General features: G+C 43.0%; 1 protein-coding gene across 2 annotated transcripts in view; it reads left to right on the forward strand.

The window, feature by feature from the left end:
* Window positions 1-15308, forward strand: part of SNCAIP (synuclein alpha interacting protein) — a gene marked incomplete at its 3' end in the record, with an annotated part of 66368 nt that extends 51060 nt beyond the window's left edge. For both annotated transcript variants that reach the window (NM_001105053.1, NM_001105054.1), the window contains 4 exon segments: window positions 1841-1966; window positions 7044-7213; window positions 13291-13383; window positions 14241-15308. In NM_001105053.1, the coding sequence (NP_001098523.1) occupies window positions 1841-1966; window positions 7044-7213; window positions 13291-13383; window positions 14241-15308 (1457 nt within the window).
* Window positions 15309-18491: the final 3183 nt, after the last annotated feature.

Raw genomic sequence — 18491 nt, forward strand, 5'->3', positions numbered from 1 at the left:
CAGAGGATTAAGCACATCAGCCTATCCTGATCCAGATGCTAACTCCCAGCCCTGGCCTCCAGGCTTGGCTCCACCTCACTTCTGTAGGGGACGTGGAGGGTTTCACTTCCTAGAGATCTGTCTGCTTTTGCAGCTAACGCTCACCCTGCTTTCCCTGCGGGTATTCTCGGTTGGCTGGATGTATTGATTATATTTTCTCTCCTTGCTCGTCAGGGGGGCTTCCTCCTCGCTGCATGTGTGAAAAAAGTGTGGTGCTAATACTCAGGCTGCTCCTGATGTTACAGATGCCTTCATAAACAGTGCCCTGTTCCCCACATGAGGGGTGAAACATGAAAGGAGTTGGCTGTTTTTAATCCAGCATTCCTTTAGCAGATTAGTTGGCATGTTCAGAAGGTGAAGGCAAATTTAATCCAGAAAAAGTATAAAAGTTCATGACCAGTCCGAGCAAATAACTGGAAAAAAAAAAAAAATCCTTTAAAAGGCTAAGGAGAAGTTCAAGACGATTTCAAATACAAGATCATCTTTTTAAATGTCAAATTCCACCCACTAGCTTCACGCTGTTGTTTTTACCACTCTCATATTTTTTTAACATTATATTTAATTTTTCTATTTTAAAACAGTGTAATCCCATCCCCCTGCTTTCTCCTGAGACCAAACATAACATGAAAATACCTCAAAAGATTCACCGGGTAAAATGTGAACAGATTGTGACAGCATACGCTGACTGTTCTGTGTCTTTCCTTTTGAAAGGTTGTGTTAAGGTTTGGGTGCCCTTCCTTTAACATGGAAGAAAAGAAAGCCTTCCCTTTCAAAACACCACCAACCTTTGGTCAGAAAAATCAAGAGGGTCCCAGTTTTACTTCCGTGTCATTGTCTTATACTTGGCAACTACAGATGTTACCTCTTTTTTGTAAGCCGGTTTGATAGTAGCTATGGGTTTAGAACGCACAGTTGAAGCATTATATATTTAAAGTAGAATCTAATTATCTCAGTAGTCTGAGGTCTTATAACAATATTCTTGAAGCCTCCAAATAATATAACAAAGTACCAAAAACATTGCCTTGGAATCAAAAGACTTGGATTCTGATTCCAGTGTTGAGTCTGTGATGTTGAAGAGATGCTCCAACTTTTCTATGAATCAGTTTTTCCACCTATAGAATATGTAAGCAAAACATGAGCTTTTTTTTTTTTTTTTTTTTTCTTTCTTTCTTTTTTTGGCCACAACCACAGCATGTGGAAGTTCTGTTCCGGAGGTTGAAACCCAGCCACCTTGGAGACAATACCAGATCCTTAACCCACTGCGCCACAGCAGGAACTCCAAAAACATGAGCATTTCTGAGATAACTTTCTGTTCTTTGAATTCTCAAAGTATTCCTTTCTTTAATTCTGTCACAGATTCATGCATTTTTTGGTTTATACTGAATGGAAATGCTCTGTTCCTATGGTTACATCTAAGCTTATCCAACACATTGGAGTTTTGTTTTCGTCTTTTTGTTTTGGTTTGGTTTGGTTTGGGTTTTTTTTTTTTTTTTTTTGCTTTTTAGGCCTGCACCGGTGGCATATGCAGATTCCCAGGCTAGGGGTCTAATTGGAGCTTTAGCTGCTGGCCTATACCACAGCCACAGCAATGCACCATCCAAGCCACATCTGCGACCTACATCACAGCTCATGGCAATGCTGGATCCTTAACCCACTGGGCGAGGCCAGGGATCAAATCAGCAACCTCATGGTTCCTAGTCAGAGTCTTTCCCGCTGTGCCACAACAGGAACTGCTCGTCTTTTATATTATAGACTTTTGTACATGACAGGCCATTAATACCAACTGTCCTGGTGTTTGTAGGAGAAGATTCTGCTGTGGCTTCTTCAGTTCATGCAAGAACAGGGCATCTCGCTGGATGAAGTGGACCAGGATGGGAACAGCGCCGTTCACGTGGCCTCGCAGCATGGCTACCTCGGGTGCATACAGGTATGCAGGCCCTGCAGCTCTGAAGCCAGAAATGAGGGCATCGAGTAATAAATCAGAAAATGGGAAGTTTATTCCCTGGGAGAATGTCTGGATTAAATCTGCTTTCTCTATTGCAGTGGATAATAAGGAATCAAACTGACAAAGTTGTATTTCCAGAAACACATGCTGACACTGGCTGTCTGGGTTTCTCCTTGAGTGTCACAGGATGTCATGTTGGGAGGGACTATCCCTGCCCTCTCCCCAGTGCTGAGGACAATAGATGTTAAGTATCCTGTGTTCTCAAGACAGCAGGAAGCCATTATCAGACCACATCTCACACAGGAGTGGGCCATTCCTGCTGTCGTTAGCACACTTTGCCTTCCCAGGTGTCTGAAAAACAGGACTGAATTGTCAAGAATGAACTAGAAGAATTCCTCAGAGTAGGGAGTAGAAGGCCTAAGGAGACAGCTGTGGTTTTCTACCTGTCTTTGTATAGGACTAAACTTCTTAAATGCATTCAAAAACTGATTACAAGGGGCTCGATATTGATCCCCTCGGCCCATAGGCAGGCTTGGCAGGGCCTTGGTTGGCCAGCCGTGCCAACAACAGCCTCAGGGGGCCTAACCCTTTTAGCCCAACATAGCTTTCAAGTATATTACCATGTTCTGTGTGTGCCGTGATGTAAAGAGGTTGGGGGATAGAACCACAGTTGGGGAAAACTCTTCCCCCTGCCTCAGGCCACCTGAGGGGCATACGAGGGGGCTGCCTAGAGAGCATGGAGGTTCCTCAAGAAGGGGAGTCAGCATCTCATCCCACAGCTGAATGCAGAGCTGCACAAAGCTGAGCCAAACCAGGGCCACCATCCTGACCACACACAGTGGGGGAGCCTGCCAGGGCCCTCAGAAGCTTGGGGCACACATGAACGTAAAAACTGGATAGGCCTTTTCACCTAGAAAAGGTGCGACCCCAAATGACAAAACAAAGAGAGAAAATAGCTAAACAGCAGGAGGAGGAGGGACAGAGAAGAAGAGAGGAAAAGATTTGAATGGGAAACAAAGTTTAGAACTGACCTGAAATTTCATTTATGAGTATACATCATAATTACCAGAATCAGACCAATCACACCATTCTTATCGTTAAAAATGACCCAGTGTCCATAGATTCATTCTGTTGGAGAATGGCTTGGATCATCAGTGTCGGAAAATGAGACACGTGAACATGGGACGATCTCGACAAGGCACTTTACTTCTGCAGAAGGGTGCAGGTCCTCAAAAAGCACACACAAGGAAGAAAAGACCCTCCCTGTGTATCCCTAACGCGGGTGATGTACCTGTTCCCTTCCCATCGGCCAGGTCAGGGCGCACGTTCTTCCCGGTTGGCTAATTTGAAACAAACTGTTGCTGGGAGAAGGTGTAAAGAGGAGAGGGTTGCAGGAGGGCATTTCAGTGGAAACCAGAGCACAAATGGAGTAACCCAGACTTCCTTTGATAGAAAAGACATTACGTTGCTTCTCGCCATTCCCACATCTGCCTGGGATGTAGGAAAAGGCCTGAGGATGTACAGCGGAAGGCTGTGATTCAAGAAGAGACTTTCATTCACATCACCAAGTTCCTACAGTTGAGACTGTGTTACGAATACCTGATGCCTCCAAGAAAGCAATACTCTTTTCTACCTTATTAGGTATTGCTTCTTTTCTTCCAAATCCACGTGCTTGTTTATTTAACAGGTACGTACTGAGGTCCTACTGGGTGCAGGGTAGACTGTATCTGAGAGGAAACGGGGCAAAGAGAACTGGTGGCTCAAGCAAGTAGAGGACTCGGGAAATGACAGGAGACGATATGGAAAAGTAAGAGGCAAGAGATGCATACAAACAGAAGGAAGGGCAGAGAAGGGGACACGGCAGAAAGCTCTCCACAGAGTCTCCTTACGTGCGGCTGCTCTTTTTTTTTTTTTTTTTTTTGGTCTTTTTGCTATTTCTTGGTCTTGGGCCGCTCCCACGGCATATGGAGGTTCCCAGGCTAGGGGTCCAATCGGAGCTGTAGCCACCGGCCTACACCAGACCCACAGCAACTCGGGATCCAAGCCGCGTCTGCAACCTACACCACAGCTCAGGGCAACGCCGGATCGTTAACCCACTGAGCAAGGACAGGGATCGAACCCGCAACCACGTGGTTCCTAGTCGGATTCGTTAACCACTGCGCCATGACGGGAACTCCCGGCTGCTCTTTGAAGAGACACGTTGATAGGAAATCGTCCAGGTGTCTGGGAAATTTCCACGCTCTTGTTGGCCACGCGTGCACCTCCCAATATAAGACATCAAGTTGAAAAAGAGTGATGAGAAATTGGCAGGTGTAGAAAAGAGGGAAATTTAAATAATGACCAGCATCTGCAGAAAGATGAAAGGAGCGGCGTGACTTTTTTGTGGAGGAAAAATAAATTGAATGCAAAGGGGACATCTTTCCGTTTCACAAAACACTATCGTATTTAATAGTCTTGAAGTAAACTTTTTTTTTACCAGCTAATAAATGCCTGCGAGCCAAAGAAAACCAGCTGATATCACTAATTCTGTTTGAGATTTCAGTTATTTTTCTTTTCATATGTGAGGAGAGGCGGTCTGTCCTCTCAGAGTGTTCATCCCTCCCCTTAACACAAATGATATTTTTGGCACTAGACACCATGGTTGTGGAAACTTGGATCATCTTAGAAGTGGGTGTATCCACTGGGTGTGAGAATAACAAAAAAAAAAATAGGTACAAAGAGACTGAAAGTAGAAAAGAGGGTGAGCAAGGGCCTTTATGAGATGAGGAGGGGACTGAATGTGGAAAACATTGCAAAGAAAACTGCAGAGGCCAGAGTCCAGGGGAGTGATAACAGTGTGTGTTTATGCTGGGACCCCGAGAGCTCAGAGTGAAGTGGTCTCTGTGACACTCTGTGAGGTGGGTGGCTTTGTGGCAGATTGACCTTTCCTGGTGAGTGGTCATAAACTGAAAAGAAAATGAAGCTCCTTCATGACCCGAGTCTAAGTAGTCTGGGACTTTAAAAATGACACGTATTTCTTGTGGAAAAAAAAATATTACCTGTTACTAAAATAAACCCAGAAGTCTACAACCTCATCTTGATAGTATTAAAAAAAAAAATGTCAGACTATGGCAGTTGATTAATATTGATATAACCACTTGAGGGAATCCAGTGTTATCAGAGCATAAATACAAAAGAGTTTTGATGTTTTTAAAATTAGCAACGTCAACCACGCTCCATCAAACCTCTCTCTCTCCCCTCTCCTAAGATAACCTTGGCCAGATGCCATGACTTTTTGCTTGTGTTTGACTGTTAACATGTACTTCAAACCAATTTAAAAACTCAGTCTTGTTTCTGGTTCAAGGCGTTCTCCTCCCCAACCCAGATAAGACTCGGGGTTGCCGTGGGACTGAGGCATGAACAGCTTTTACACAGCACATTAGCTTCTATTCTCCTCTCTCTTCTGAGCTCCACTGGTGGAGACAAAGAGGAGGTATGGAGAGAAGTCAGCTCTCTCTTTAACTGGCGAAGGTCACACGGCTTCTCCCTGAAAGTTGTCTTGCTTCTTTAGCTCACTGTGGTTTGCCACTGATGGCCTTTGGGGCAGCCTGCAGATGCTGACTCTCTGGTGGGCGTGGGGGATGAGGTTTTCAGAGGGTCCTCTAGAGCCTCCCCACTGATACCAGGAGGGGGCCATCTGACCCCCACCTCACACCCTTCTCCCCATTCAGTTCCCTCCACCTGAGTTGCACCCCATACAGAAGAACCCTTTCCTTTTTAATCAGGTGCTAACCAGCTCCCAGCAAGCCCTTTCTCCAACCTCTGCTTGATACATGGGACACATCCTTGCCTTGGCACATGGTCAAAATGTGTGCTGCTTCACAGCCTCTGTCGTGACAGTTCTGTCCCATTCTTTTTCTCGCTGATTGGGTAGGTTCAGAAACAGATTGCATGTGCTGCCCAAGTAAATAGGAACAGGTAAACAGAATTCCTTCTCCACGAACCCCAACTCCACGAACCCACCCGATGAAGAGGGGCGAAGCCTCTCACCACAGACACTGCCCTGCACAGCTCCTAAAGGAACAGACTCTAAGGAGGCAGCAACCTCCTCCCCATTCCAGTCTCCTCCTGGAGGTAGGGGAAGGGGCAGAGGTGTAGATCGATAGTACTGGGATTGGTCAGGGCTGCATCCGTGTAGGCTCTCAAGGGAGCCATCTAATGTGGACTGCTCAAAGCTCCCCAGAGACCCTCTTTTGTATGCGAGGGTACCAGCCCACCTTGGGCTCTGGTAACTGGTTTTGGCATAACAGAAAAAGTTTTATTCAACCTTCTGTTACAGTCATGTAGCAATAACTTTTCTAAGGAGTTCCTGTTGTGGCTCAGCAGTAGTCAATCTGAGTAGTATCCATGAGGACAAGGACACAGGTTCAATCCATGGCCTCACTTAGTGAGTTAAGGATCCAGAGTTGCTGTGAGCAGACACGGCTCGGATCCCACATTGCTGTGGCTGTGGCGTAGACCAGCAGCTAAAGCTCCAATTTGACCCATAGCCTGGGAATTTCCTTATGCCGTGGGTGCGGCCCTAAAAAGCCAAAAAAATAAATAAATAACATTTATGGATGGACCTAGAGAATATTGTAACAAGTAAAGTAAGTCAGACAGAGAAAGGCAAATATTTTAGGATATCTCTTATATTTGGAATCTCAAATGTATTACAAATGAATCTTTATAAAATAGAAACACACTCACAGACACAGAAAACAAACTTATGGTTACCAAAGGGGAAAGGAGGGAGGGATAAATTAAGAGTATGGGATTAACATAAGCCCACTACTGTACATAAAAGAGATAAGCAACAAGGATTGACTATATAGCACGGGAACTATATTCAATATCTTATAATATTCTATAATGAAAAATAATATGAAAAAAATGTATATACATATAAGTGAATCACCTTGCTGCCTACCCAAGACTAACAATATTGTAAATTAACTATATTTCAATTTAAAAAAGTAAAAAAAAAAAATATTTAGAGAGAGGTCCTGATGCAATCACCTGTTTCTGCATTCTCTGACAGACCCTGGTTGAATATGGAGCCAATGTCACCATGCAGAACCATGCAGGGGAAAAGCCCTCCCAGAGCGCCGAGCGCCACGGACACACCCTGTGCTCCCGGTACCTGGTGGTGGTGGAGACCTGCATGTCGCTGGCTTCCCAGGTGGTGAAGCTCACCAAACAGCTGAAGGAGTGAGTGACCTGTTGGTTCCCTGAGACCCAAGTCTGGCTGGTCATCATGGTGCTTAGCTTCCCGGAGGACCTTGGAACTCTCCCTCAGGCCAGTCGTACATGGAATTCCTCGCTGCCTTCTCATCTTCTTTTCTTCCTCCATCCCAAGTCCTCTGGGCCAGCGCTGATGCTGAAGATGCCATCTCTGCAGAGGCAAAATGATATTTAAACAAACAAAAAGTGCAGGGCAGGCTTCCTAAGCAGGGAACTTAAGCTGCCATGGACAAAGGGACAGAGCCTCTCTCTGTGTTCACATCTTAGGACCAGGTGACGTAGCAGGCGTGGAAAGCACACACAGGCATCGTTCCAAACTTCTGTCCTTAATAGTCTAGCAAATCATAAAGAGCACGAGAGAGAAAAAGGCTAGAGACGGGCCAGTTTCTGTTTTCTCAAAAAGAAAAAATATTTGGGAAATGACAGGCAGGTAACCTGGTAACCATCACTGGCAAATTTATTATAAAAATTAAGTGGATGATTCATGAATCCACAGAACATAAAATCCTCAGAATGTAAACTCAGCGTGATGTTACTTAAAACACTCTTTGTCTACCTAAAATTGCTTCTTTTTTTCCCCTCCATTTTTGGAGCATGTGGAAGTCCCAGGCCGGGGATCCAACTCATACCACGGCCATAACCCGAGCCACAATAGTGACAACACTGGATCCTTAACCTTCTGAGCTACCAGGGAACTCCAAAATTGGTTTTTTGATGAGATTAAGAAATTGGTACATATTGCATATCTAGATGTCAGGGAAGCATATCTAAAGGGTTGCCACAAAATTCTTGAAGAAAGGAGGGCTGGAGGAGAGGCCATTAGGGGGTCTCTAGCAGGCTGAAGGATTAAGAGCTGCTGCCCATCTGAGGGGACTGAGGTCACCCTTGGAAAACACATCAGTCAAATTATAGTGGGTGTAGTGTGAAGGGAATCACTGAAAATCGTGAATGGTACTCAAAGTAATGGTGGCAGATTAGGAGGACAAATTATAAAAATTAAATTTTAGGGGGAAAAAATCCATGACATCTTATTTTAAAATTATAAAAGCTTTTCTTCCTTTTTTCCTGCAAGAAAAGACCTCTGGTTGGTGGGAGGCCTTCACTGGTTAGAAGTGTAATTCATGCAACCATGCAGTAAGTCCTTAGACCCTCTAGCTCTTCTCATATCTGGAGAAACGTTTCTCTCTCTGCTCCTGCTCTCTTGCTTTAGAGGTAAAAGACTCTGCACTCCTCCTCCCTTCCCCCTACTAGTACCTAGAATACACTCGTCAATGAATTTAGGCTTTAATTAGAAAAAAAAAATAAAGTTTAAACTTAAAAATTAGAGGGATTCCTATCCCTCCAAGAGTCCTCTACCCATTTCAACAAGACAACCAAGAGCAGGTGGCTAAGTGAACTTGAAGGTGGTCTGGATGTAATGGAAGGGAAAATGCACACAGATTTATAACTCAGTTATCGTTCCACAGTGAACATTACTTGTGCTCATGTCTTTATGTGCATGTATAGTATTTCTTTCTTTTTTTTTTCCTTCGGGCATATGGAAGTTCTCAGTCTAGGGGTCAGATCACAGGTGCACCTGCCAGCCTATGCCGTAGCCATAGCAACACGGGATCCAAGCTGCATCTGCCACCTACATCACAGCTCATGGCAACACCGGATACTTAACCCATTGAGCAAGGCCAGGGATCAAACCCACATCTTTATGGTTCCTAGTCAGGTTTGTTATCCTGAGCCACAATGGGAACTCCAGTTATTTCTAAAAGTAAGTTCCTATAAAGGGAATTGCCAGTGCTAAGGGCATACATATTTTTTTTCTTTTTTCTTTTTATTACTCAAATGAATTTATCACATCTGTAGTTGTATAATGATCATAACAATCTGACTTCACAGGATTTCCATCCCACAGTCCAAGCACATCCCCCCACCCCCCAAACTGTCTCCTCCGGAGACCATAAGTTTTTCAATGTCTGTGAGTCAGCATCTGTTCTGCAAAGAAGTTCCGTCTGTCCTTTTTTCAGATTCCACATGTCAGTGAAAGCATTTGATGTGGGTGTCTCATTGTATAGCTGACTTCACTTAGCATGATAGTTTCTAGGTCCATCCATGTTGCTAAAAATGCTGGTATTATGTACATATTTAAAATATGATTGGATGTTACCTAATATCCTCCCAGCAATGTTATATGAGCAGACACTCCCCCTAAGTAGTGTATGGATATATCCATCATGAGAAACTTTAAAATGACCCAATGTGGAGTTCCCGTCGTGGCTCAGTGGTTGACGAATCCGACCAGTATCCATGAGGACATCGTGGCTCAGTGGTTAACGAATCCAACTGGTATCCATGAGGACATGGGTTTGATCCCTGGCCTCATTCAGTGGGTTAAGGATCTGGCATTGCCGTGAGCCATGGTGTAGGTTGCAGACATGGCTCAGGTTCTGAGTTGCCGTGGCTGTGGAGTAGGCCAGCAGCTATAGCTGCAGTGTGACCCCTAGCCTGGGAACCTCCATATGCCGCAGGTGTGACCCCAAATAGACAAAAGACAAAAAAAAAATGTGGTATTTTTTCTAATGGTTTGTACTCAGAGAAAAAATCACAAAACCTCCCTCCATCTCTTACCACTGCGTCTCAGAGGCTTTCATGAGCTATAATAGCTGTTTTATTGGTAGACCTCTTCAAGGTCAGGGCCTTGGCTGCACTCTCTGTTGATGATCCTAGGACAAAACACACATGTACGCTAATAGACAACAGTTCTTCCACTGTCTCCAAGCCGAATGCCGTAGACAGTTGTAGGTAGGCCAATGACGAGATCAAATAGGAGAGGTTACGTTGTAGACCCTAGTCTTGTACTTACTAGGTGAGGTTGGCAAAACTAGACATGAACAGAGAAGTTCACTGAGTATTGCCACAGCACGGTGTACCCTTCCGGCTCTAGGGCACCAGTAACCTAGAAAGATGTAGCAGGAAGGATGGAAGGCACTGGTTTTCCAGCCCAAAAATGTGGCTGAGAGACAGTCTCGAATGCCTTTTCCTCCTAGAATATTTTTACCAACTGTACAGTTGATAAACATAGCTGTTATTTAGAAATGGCAACCTTTGGCTCTCTTAGAGATCCTAATCTACAAGCCTAGGTATTGCGGGTTGAATTGGGGTCCCACAAAATGGTCTGTTGGCGCCCTAACCCCTAGTACCTCGGAATGTGAGCCTATTTAGAGGTAGGGTCTTTACGAAAGTAATCAAGTGAAAATGAAGTCGTCAGCGTTAGGCCTAATCCAGTATGACTCATGCCCTCGTAAAAGGGGGAAATTTGGACACAGAGACGGACACACAGGGAGAACACCATGTGACCATGAAGGCAGAGATGAGGGTGATTCATTTACAAGCCAGAGAATGCCAGAGATGGCCAGCAAACCACCAAAAACTAGAAGAGAGGCATAGAACAGATCCTTCTTCACAGCCTCGGCAGGAACCAGCCCAGCCAACACCTTGGTCTTGGACTTCTAACCTCCAGAAGTTTGAGAAAATAAATCTCTGTCATTTAAGCAAGGCAGTTTGTAAAACTTTGTTACAGCAGCTGTAATAGATAATACACTATGCATATGCTCACATACTTTCATATATTCATATTTTACATGCTCACATGTTAGAATTAAAGTTGATTAGAATCTAAAGGATAGAGTCCTTTTTTCCTCCATTCATACCTTGGATTCCTGCCATCAGTCAACCTAATTGCCTCCAAGTAGCTTCCTTGACTGTGTCATATTCGCTTTGACACCTAAAAACCCTTTAAAAGGAGACCATAGTCTTTGTTCCTCTATTTTAGTCCCTCGCTAAATGTTTTTCTAAAAAACTTGACATGCAGCACCAAATTTCAAGGTGGGAAAAGTTCAGTGTTCTTATGTATTTTTGTTTTTTATTCATTCATTTAGGGTCAGCAAACTATGGACTGTGGACCAAATCCAACCCATCACTTGTTTTTATAAATAAGGTTTTATTAAAACAGAGCCATACATCAGTGGGTGATGGTTACTGCTGTGGTGCAGGTTTGATCCCTAGCTTGAGAACTTCTGCGTGCCACGAGTGTGGAAAACAAAAGGCAAAAACCAGAGCCACATGCATTTATTTACATATTATCTAGGCTTGAGTCCATGCTACAGAAGTGGAGCTGAGTAATTATGACACAGAATGTGTGGCACACAAGCCTGAAATATTTATCCTCTGACCCGTTAGGAAAAAGTTTTCTGGCTCCTGCTTTAGATGATTAAGTTTTCCGTATGTGAGTCACAGAATGAGTGAGATAAGATGAGGTCACAGACTTCTCTGGTCTTAGGGATCAAACTAGGACTGAGAGTGACCACTTCTGAGAAAAGGAGAGTCCTTGGGAATGATGGAAGGGTATTGTGCAAGTTTGATCTTACAGAAATAGATTTAGGCGCCCAACAGCTGTTGAGCGTGTGCAGTGACGTTTGACCTGGAGAAGATGGGCTTCCTCAAGCCAGTGTCCACGATTCAGCAGTTCTTTTAAGAACACCGTCACTCATTCGTTAAGTTCCTTGTCCCAGCTCACAAGAGCGGCTACCAGTTTTGATGTTGGGTGGATTCGTTTTTGACTCCTGTAAGAAGTTACCACACACTCAGTGGTTTAAAACAAAAACATTTATCTTACCATTCTGTGGGTCAGAAGACCAGGAAGGGTCTCTCCAGACTAAAATTGAGATATCTTCACTTGCCATTCCTTTCTGAAGGCTTAATGATGAAAGTCTATTTCTTGCTCACTCAGATTGTATGCAGAATCACTTCCTTGCAGGTGTGGGACCGAGGTCTCTGTTTTCTTGCTAGCTGTCAGCGGAAGGTCATTGGCAGCCCCTGGAGGCCACTGCATTCTTTGGCTCACAGCCCCTTCCTCCATCTAGAAAGTCTGCAACGGAGATTGAGTCCTCCTCCTTCTCACATCATGCTTTGCCTCTCTCTGACCTCCTTTTCTGCCTCCTCTTCACTATTATTGACACATGCAGTGAGATTGGATGGACCCAATAATCCAGGGTGACCTCAACTCCATCTGCAACCTTAATTCCCTTTTTGCCAAGCAAGGTAACAGAGTCACACTTTTTAGGGATTAGAATGTGATGGACATCTTTGTGGGGCGGTGGGGTACCTCACTAATGCTACAGAGTTCAGTAAATCCTACTTACTCCTCCAAAATGAGAATTAGTTTACTTTACTTTTGTCAAGTACTGTAATAAGTCTTATGTGTTTTTAAACAAATTTCACGTTCTGTAACCTATGGCTTTTAACCTATTTTCTTAACTTTAAAGCACATTCTAATACAAACACGTCTATATCCAGAGTAAATTGTGTTGCTATTCATTGTTTTTCTTTTATATAGAAAAATTCAAGTTATCGTTTTTAGCCAACTTGGAAGTAATTTGCTTGCTTCATTTTTTTCTGATGGCTAGATTAATACAGTTACTTAAGAAATTCAAACAATTTAGAAAGACTAAGTAACATTTTGGAATATATCCTTCCAGCTCAAAAGAGGGCGGGTAGGAAGAAGAGAGAGAGAAAGAGATTTTTTTAAAAATGAAGTAATGAGATTATACTACAAACAGTATTTTGTAATTTTTACTTAAAGTAAAATACACTGTGTGTGCGTGTTTATATAGATACACTTTATACTGTATACTTTATAGATGTGTATATATACATATATTAGGGAAATTTTTTTCTATATTATAGATATTCAGATATAGCATCACTCTTAATAGCTGCCTTCACAGAAATAATTATAAATTATTTGGTCTTACCGATGAGCATTTAGGTTACTTATCGTTTTTTACTAATGTGAGTAATAAACATCTTTGGGGGTACTTTTGACTGTATCCTTAAAAAAATTTCTGAATTATGAGGATGACAGTTATGTACATTTATGAGGCTTTTGGATTTATTGCAACTTACTGTAAATTATCATGGAAAAATTATACCTACTAATTTATGGAAGTAGTCATGCATCAGGGAGCTTAGATGTTTTGGTTTGTCTTTCCCAGGCAGACAATGCAACGCGTCACACTGCAGAACCAGCTCCAACACCTTCTAGAAGCCCAGAAATCAGAGGCCAGATCACTCCTTTCTTCACCCAGGTAATACCAGGAATGTTGGTGGTTAGAATTCTTAAGTGTCTTTAATCTCTGAGCCTTCTTTTGGACTTTCTTTTAATATCTTTTAAGAAGATAAAAACCTAAAACATCTTATTCTTTTTTTTTTTTTGTTCTTTTTTTTGTTTGTTTTTTTTGTCTTTTTAGGGCCGAACCCACAGCATATGGAGGTTTCCAGGCTAGGGGTCAAATGAAAGCTACAGCAGCTGGCCTACACCACAGCCACAGCAACACAGGGTCAGAGCCTCTTCTCTGACCTACACCACAGCTTATGGCAACACCAGATCCTCAACCCACTGAGCGGGACCAGGGGTTGAACCTGCATCCTCATGGATACTAGTCAGATTCGTTTCCACTGAGCTATGATGGGAACTCCAGAAAACATCTTATTCTTCTAAAGAGAAATAAAAGTGAAATATCATAGGGAAAAAGCACAGATCCTAGGGTCAGAAGACTTGAATTTATCTCTGACTCTGTTGTGTCTTCTTTCCATGACTATAAACTACTCAGTTACTCTTTCAGAATCTTTTATTTCTTCATCCGTGAAATAGCACAGCATTGTTGAAGATGGGATTAGTTCAGAACATTTGTGAATATTGATGTGTAAACAATGCAACGGTAGATAAATTTAGCCGTCATAGCATAAGGTATGAGGCATACGATACTGGTTATGGTTGCCACCATGAACTATTTACAAATTGCTTTAAACAGACATTAATTATTCTTGTTTCAGTCTTTCTGATGTGTAAGTTATTAGCAGCAGTAAAGCCATGCAGTGATTCATGGCTGAGTCATTTTAACCCTCTAGGAAATCATCTCCTGTGCCCTTTATTCTCTTGCAGTTCACCATCTTCCCCAGCTTCCAGAAAGTCCCAGTGGAAATCCCCAGATACCGATGAGGAGTCTCTAGCCAAAAGCAAACCAGGAGTCCAGGAGGGGATTCAGGTTCTTGGAAGCCTGTCTGTATCCAGCCGGGCTAGGGCCAAAGCAAAAGATGAAGATTCTGATAAAATCCTCCGCCAGTTATTAGGAAAAGATATCTCAGAAAACGTCTGCACGCAGGAAAAGCTGTCCTTGGAATTCCAGGATGCCCAGGCGTCTTCAAGAAACTCAAAAAAGATCCCTCTGGAGAAGAGGGAACTGAAGTTAGCCAGGCTGAAGCAGCTGATGCAGCGGTCAATGAGTGAGTCGGACACAGACTCCAACAACTCTGAGGACCCCAAGGGCACACCCGTGAGAAAGGCTGACAGGCCCAGACCTCAGCCCATCGTGGAAAGCGTGGAGAGTGTGGACAGTGCCGAAAGCTTACACTTGATGATAAAGAAACACACATTGGCATCAGGACGCAGGTTTCCCTTTGGTATCAAGGCCTCCAAATCTCTGGACGGCCATAGCCCATCTCCCACCTCAGAGAGCAGCGAGCCAGACCTGGAATCCCAGTGTCCAGGCTCAGGAACTACTCCCCCAAACCAGCCCCCTGCAGAACCCCCTCAGCCCAGCCCCGACAGCACAGCCGCCCAGAAAGTGGCCACGAGTCCTAAGAGTGCCCTCAAGTCCCCATCCTCCAAGCGCCGGACATCTCAGAACTTGAAACTCAGAGTTACCTTTGAGGAGCCCGTGGTGCAGATGGAGCAAAGTGGCCTTGAACAGAACGGCGAAAAGGACAGAGATAAGGGCAGGCCCCTCCCACGGACCTCTGCGGGGAACGAATCAGGGGATCAACTGAAAAGGCCTTTTGGAACCTTCCGATCCATCATGGAGACGTTGAGTGGCAACCAAAACAATAATAATAACTATCAGGCATCCAACCAGCTAAAGACGTCCACGCTGCCCTTAACTTCACTTGGACGGAAGACCACAGACAGTAAAGGAAACCCCGGGAGCTCTGCTGGCAAAGGGAAGAATAAGGCGGTGAGTGTTCTTTGGAGAACCTCCCTTTTATTCTTTTAAATTAATTGAGTTGTTCCTAACACCACAAATAGCTCCCTTGGCCACCTTGAGGGAATCCCCAGAATTCCAAAGGATGCACAGAAAGCCAGATTCCTGTGTTCCTAATGAGCTATATCCTCTGAGAGTACAGGTTGCTCCTCCCTTGGAAAATACATTAAGGGAGAACAATTAAACAAATCACAAGAGATTATGTTCTGGTCCCTAGATTTCCCTAAGTAGTTTAATCCTTGAGAATGAGGAGTCGTAGACTGGGAGGCATTTCTACAAGATTAGACAATAAATCCATGTGAAATCAGGCCCTCCTTGGGCACTGATTCTGCCTCAGGAAGAGTTTCATCTCCTCATGCGACTGGATAGTTTATTCTCAAGCCCAATTAAAGGACACATAAGTAGAAACTCCATTTCCAAAGACTTAACTACTCCACTTTGGAATGACCTTTCGACTGCAAACACCGTAAGGACCTCCACATGGGCATTTTACACCACAAGCCCCTAAGAAAGCTTTAGCGGCCTGAAGCACTCGCCAGCACGCGGGGGATGGCAGAGAGCACTGTGAACTATATTTTATAGTTGCATTTGTTGGAAAACCATGCACTCTAATCTTAAATCCAGTGAATAAGATATACAAACATCTTTTTTTAGGCCATGTTTTCTGCATGCTCTGTGCATGCCATGCCTGCAAAATGGTATAGCAGCCAAAATATGAAACTCTCTGAGGGATGGAAAGATCCAGAATATCCATCGTGCAATCTAGAGAGTCACACCTGCAAAATTTATTATTTGCTGTAAGATAAAATCCCATTATAATGAGGTCTAAGAACTGTCCAAATTCTTTTTGCAATACTAAAATCAAGTTTTAGTTAATATTACTCTAACCCAACACAAATTTTCATTACACATTGATGTCCACTGTGAGTTGTCTTTGTCATAAAAGACTTTAGCATACATTTGTTTCAGCTAGAAAAGTCACACTTGTATCCCAAACACCAGACCTTTTGATTATTAAATAGGTCCACACTTACATTGCTTGAATAAAACTTTCCCAGGTAACTTAATGGGTTCTCTTGCTCAAGAGTCAAAGATGTCAGCAGTTCCCCATGCTGCTTAAAGTGTATCCCAATCTTCTGTCCTTTAATCTCTCTCCTGCATGCCTCCTGTTTATTGAGGCTTGTGCATGTGCTGAGCTTGTTGCATGTGTTCAGATGACTTTTAATTGCACCTCTCTAGGAGATATACGGCAGCTGCATCAATCTTTCCTCTAACACGCTGATTGAAGAGCATCTGCGTAACTATGCACGGTATGTGGTGCTGGGGGTGTATCACACAGCAGTGCCATGCCTTTGCTTTGAATTGCATGACCCTTTAAAAAAAAAATTGGAATATCATTGATTTACAGTGTTCTGTTATTTTATAGTGTATAGCAAAGTGATTTAGTATACATGTATCTCTCTATATATTCTTTTTCAGAGTCTTTTCCCTTATATATTGTTGTGAAATATTGGGTAGAGTTTCCATGCTATGTAGTAGGTCTTTGTTATCTTTTTTATATATAGTTATGTGTATATGTTAATCCCAAACTCCTGATTTATCCCTCCCTGCCTCCTTTCCTCTTTAGTAACCATAAGTTTGTTTTCTGTGTCTGTAGGTCTATTTCTGTTTTGTGTTTAAGTTCATTTGCATCCTTTTTTTTTTTTTTTTTTTTTTAGATTCCGCATATAAGCAATATTGTATGATAGTTCTCTTTCATTGTCTGGCTTACTTCACTTAGTATCATAATCTCTAAGTCTATCCATGTTGCTGCAAATGGCATTATTTTGTTGTTTTTTAAGGCAGTGTAATACTCCATTGTATGTATGTACCACATCTTCTTTGTCCGTATCTATCGATGGACATTTAGGTTGTTTCCATGTCTTAGCTATTGTGAATAGTGCTGCAGTGAACATAGGGGTGCATGTATCTTTTCTAATTATGAATTTCTCCAGGACTGGGATTGCAGGATAATATGGTAGGTCTATTTTTAGTTTTTTAAGGAGCCCCCATACTATTCTCTATAGTTGCTGCACCAATTTACAATCCCAACAGTATAGAAGGATTCCTTTTTCTCCACACCCTCCCTAGCAATTATTATTCATAGACCATTTGATAATGGCCATTCTGACCCATGTGAGGTGGTACCTCATTGTGGTTTTGATTTGCATTTCTCTAATAATTAGTGATGTTGAGCATCTTTTCATGGACCTATTGGTCTTCTGTATGTCTTTTTTGGAAAATGTCTATTTAGATCTTCTGCCCATTTTTTGATTGGGTTGTTTGGTTTTGTTTTTGATATTGAGCTGTGTGGGCTGTTTATATATTTTGGGGATTATTCCTTTGTCAGTCATATCGTTCACAGACATTTTCTCCCATTCTGTAGGTTTTCTTTTTGTTTTGTTTCCTGTTTCCTGTGAAAAAAGCTTAAATAAAAATAAACGAACAGGACCTCCTTAAACTTAAAAGCTTTTCCACAAACTTTTAAATGGTGTCCTGAAGCACTTTTCACAGGCACTGACACCAAGAAGGCAGGAAATTACAACTCTTCCCCCAAATAGAACCAGGCAGACTTGTAACCGGACCTTAGAAAGGGAGCAAGTAATGGAAGGGCTTAAGTCTATCCCCTTCACAAACACATGGTGCCTCAGTTGACCTTGTCTTTCAGTCTTTGTTTTAATGGAGTCAAGTGCCAAGTAAGTATAGAAATTAAGTTTCCTGTCATGGGTGGAATGAGTCAACCTCTGATCAGAATCAACTTTGCAACAAAGCTGAGGTTTTCTTTCATTGCTGTTTATAGACTGAAAGCTCCTTCAGTGACCAGTCGGCTGCCCTCGGGAGAAGTGAGGTCTTGCCATTCCAAAGTGACTCTTGCAATTTGGAACCACGATGCTGGTCCAGAAGCCAGTTAGTGAGTGCCCACCAACAAAACAGTAGCCTTTGTCACACAAAATGTTCAAGATTCAAAAATGTATGGACTGGGTCCATCAAAGAATCACCTCTAAGGTCCCTAGTGGCTCAGGTTCTTCCTTGAGCAAAGTCCACCCAGCATAGCTTTCTTTCATCCCTGGGGATACCCATGACTCTAACAGAGCAAAAACAGGGGAGTTCTAAGA

This window comes from Sus scrofa, chromosome 2 (genome assembly GCF_054392235.1).
Source record: "Sus scrofa isolate SSC_HxYL_T2T_F1_AM1 chromosome 2, Sscrofa_HxYL_maternal_Yorkshire_Landrace_v2.0, whole genome shotgun sequence".
NCBI classification, from domain to species: Eukaryota; Metazoa; Chordata; class Mammalia; order Artiodactyla; family Suidae; genus Sus; species Sus scrofa.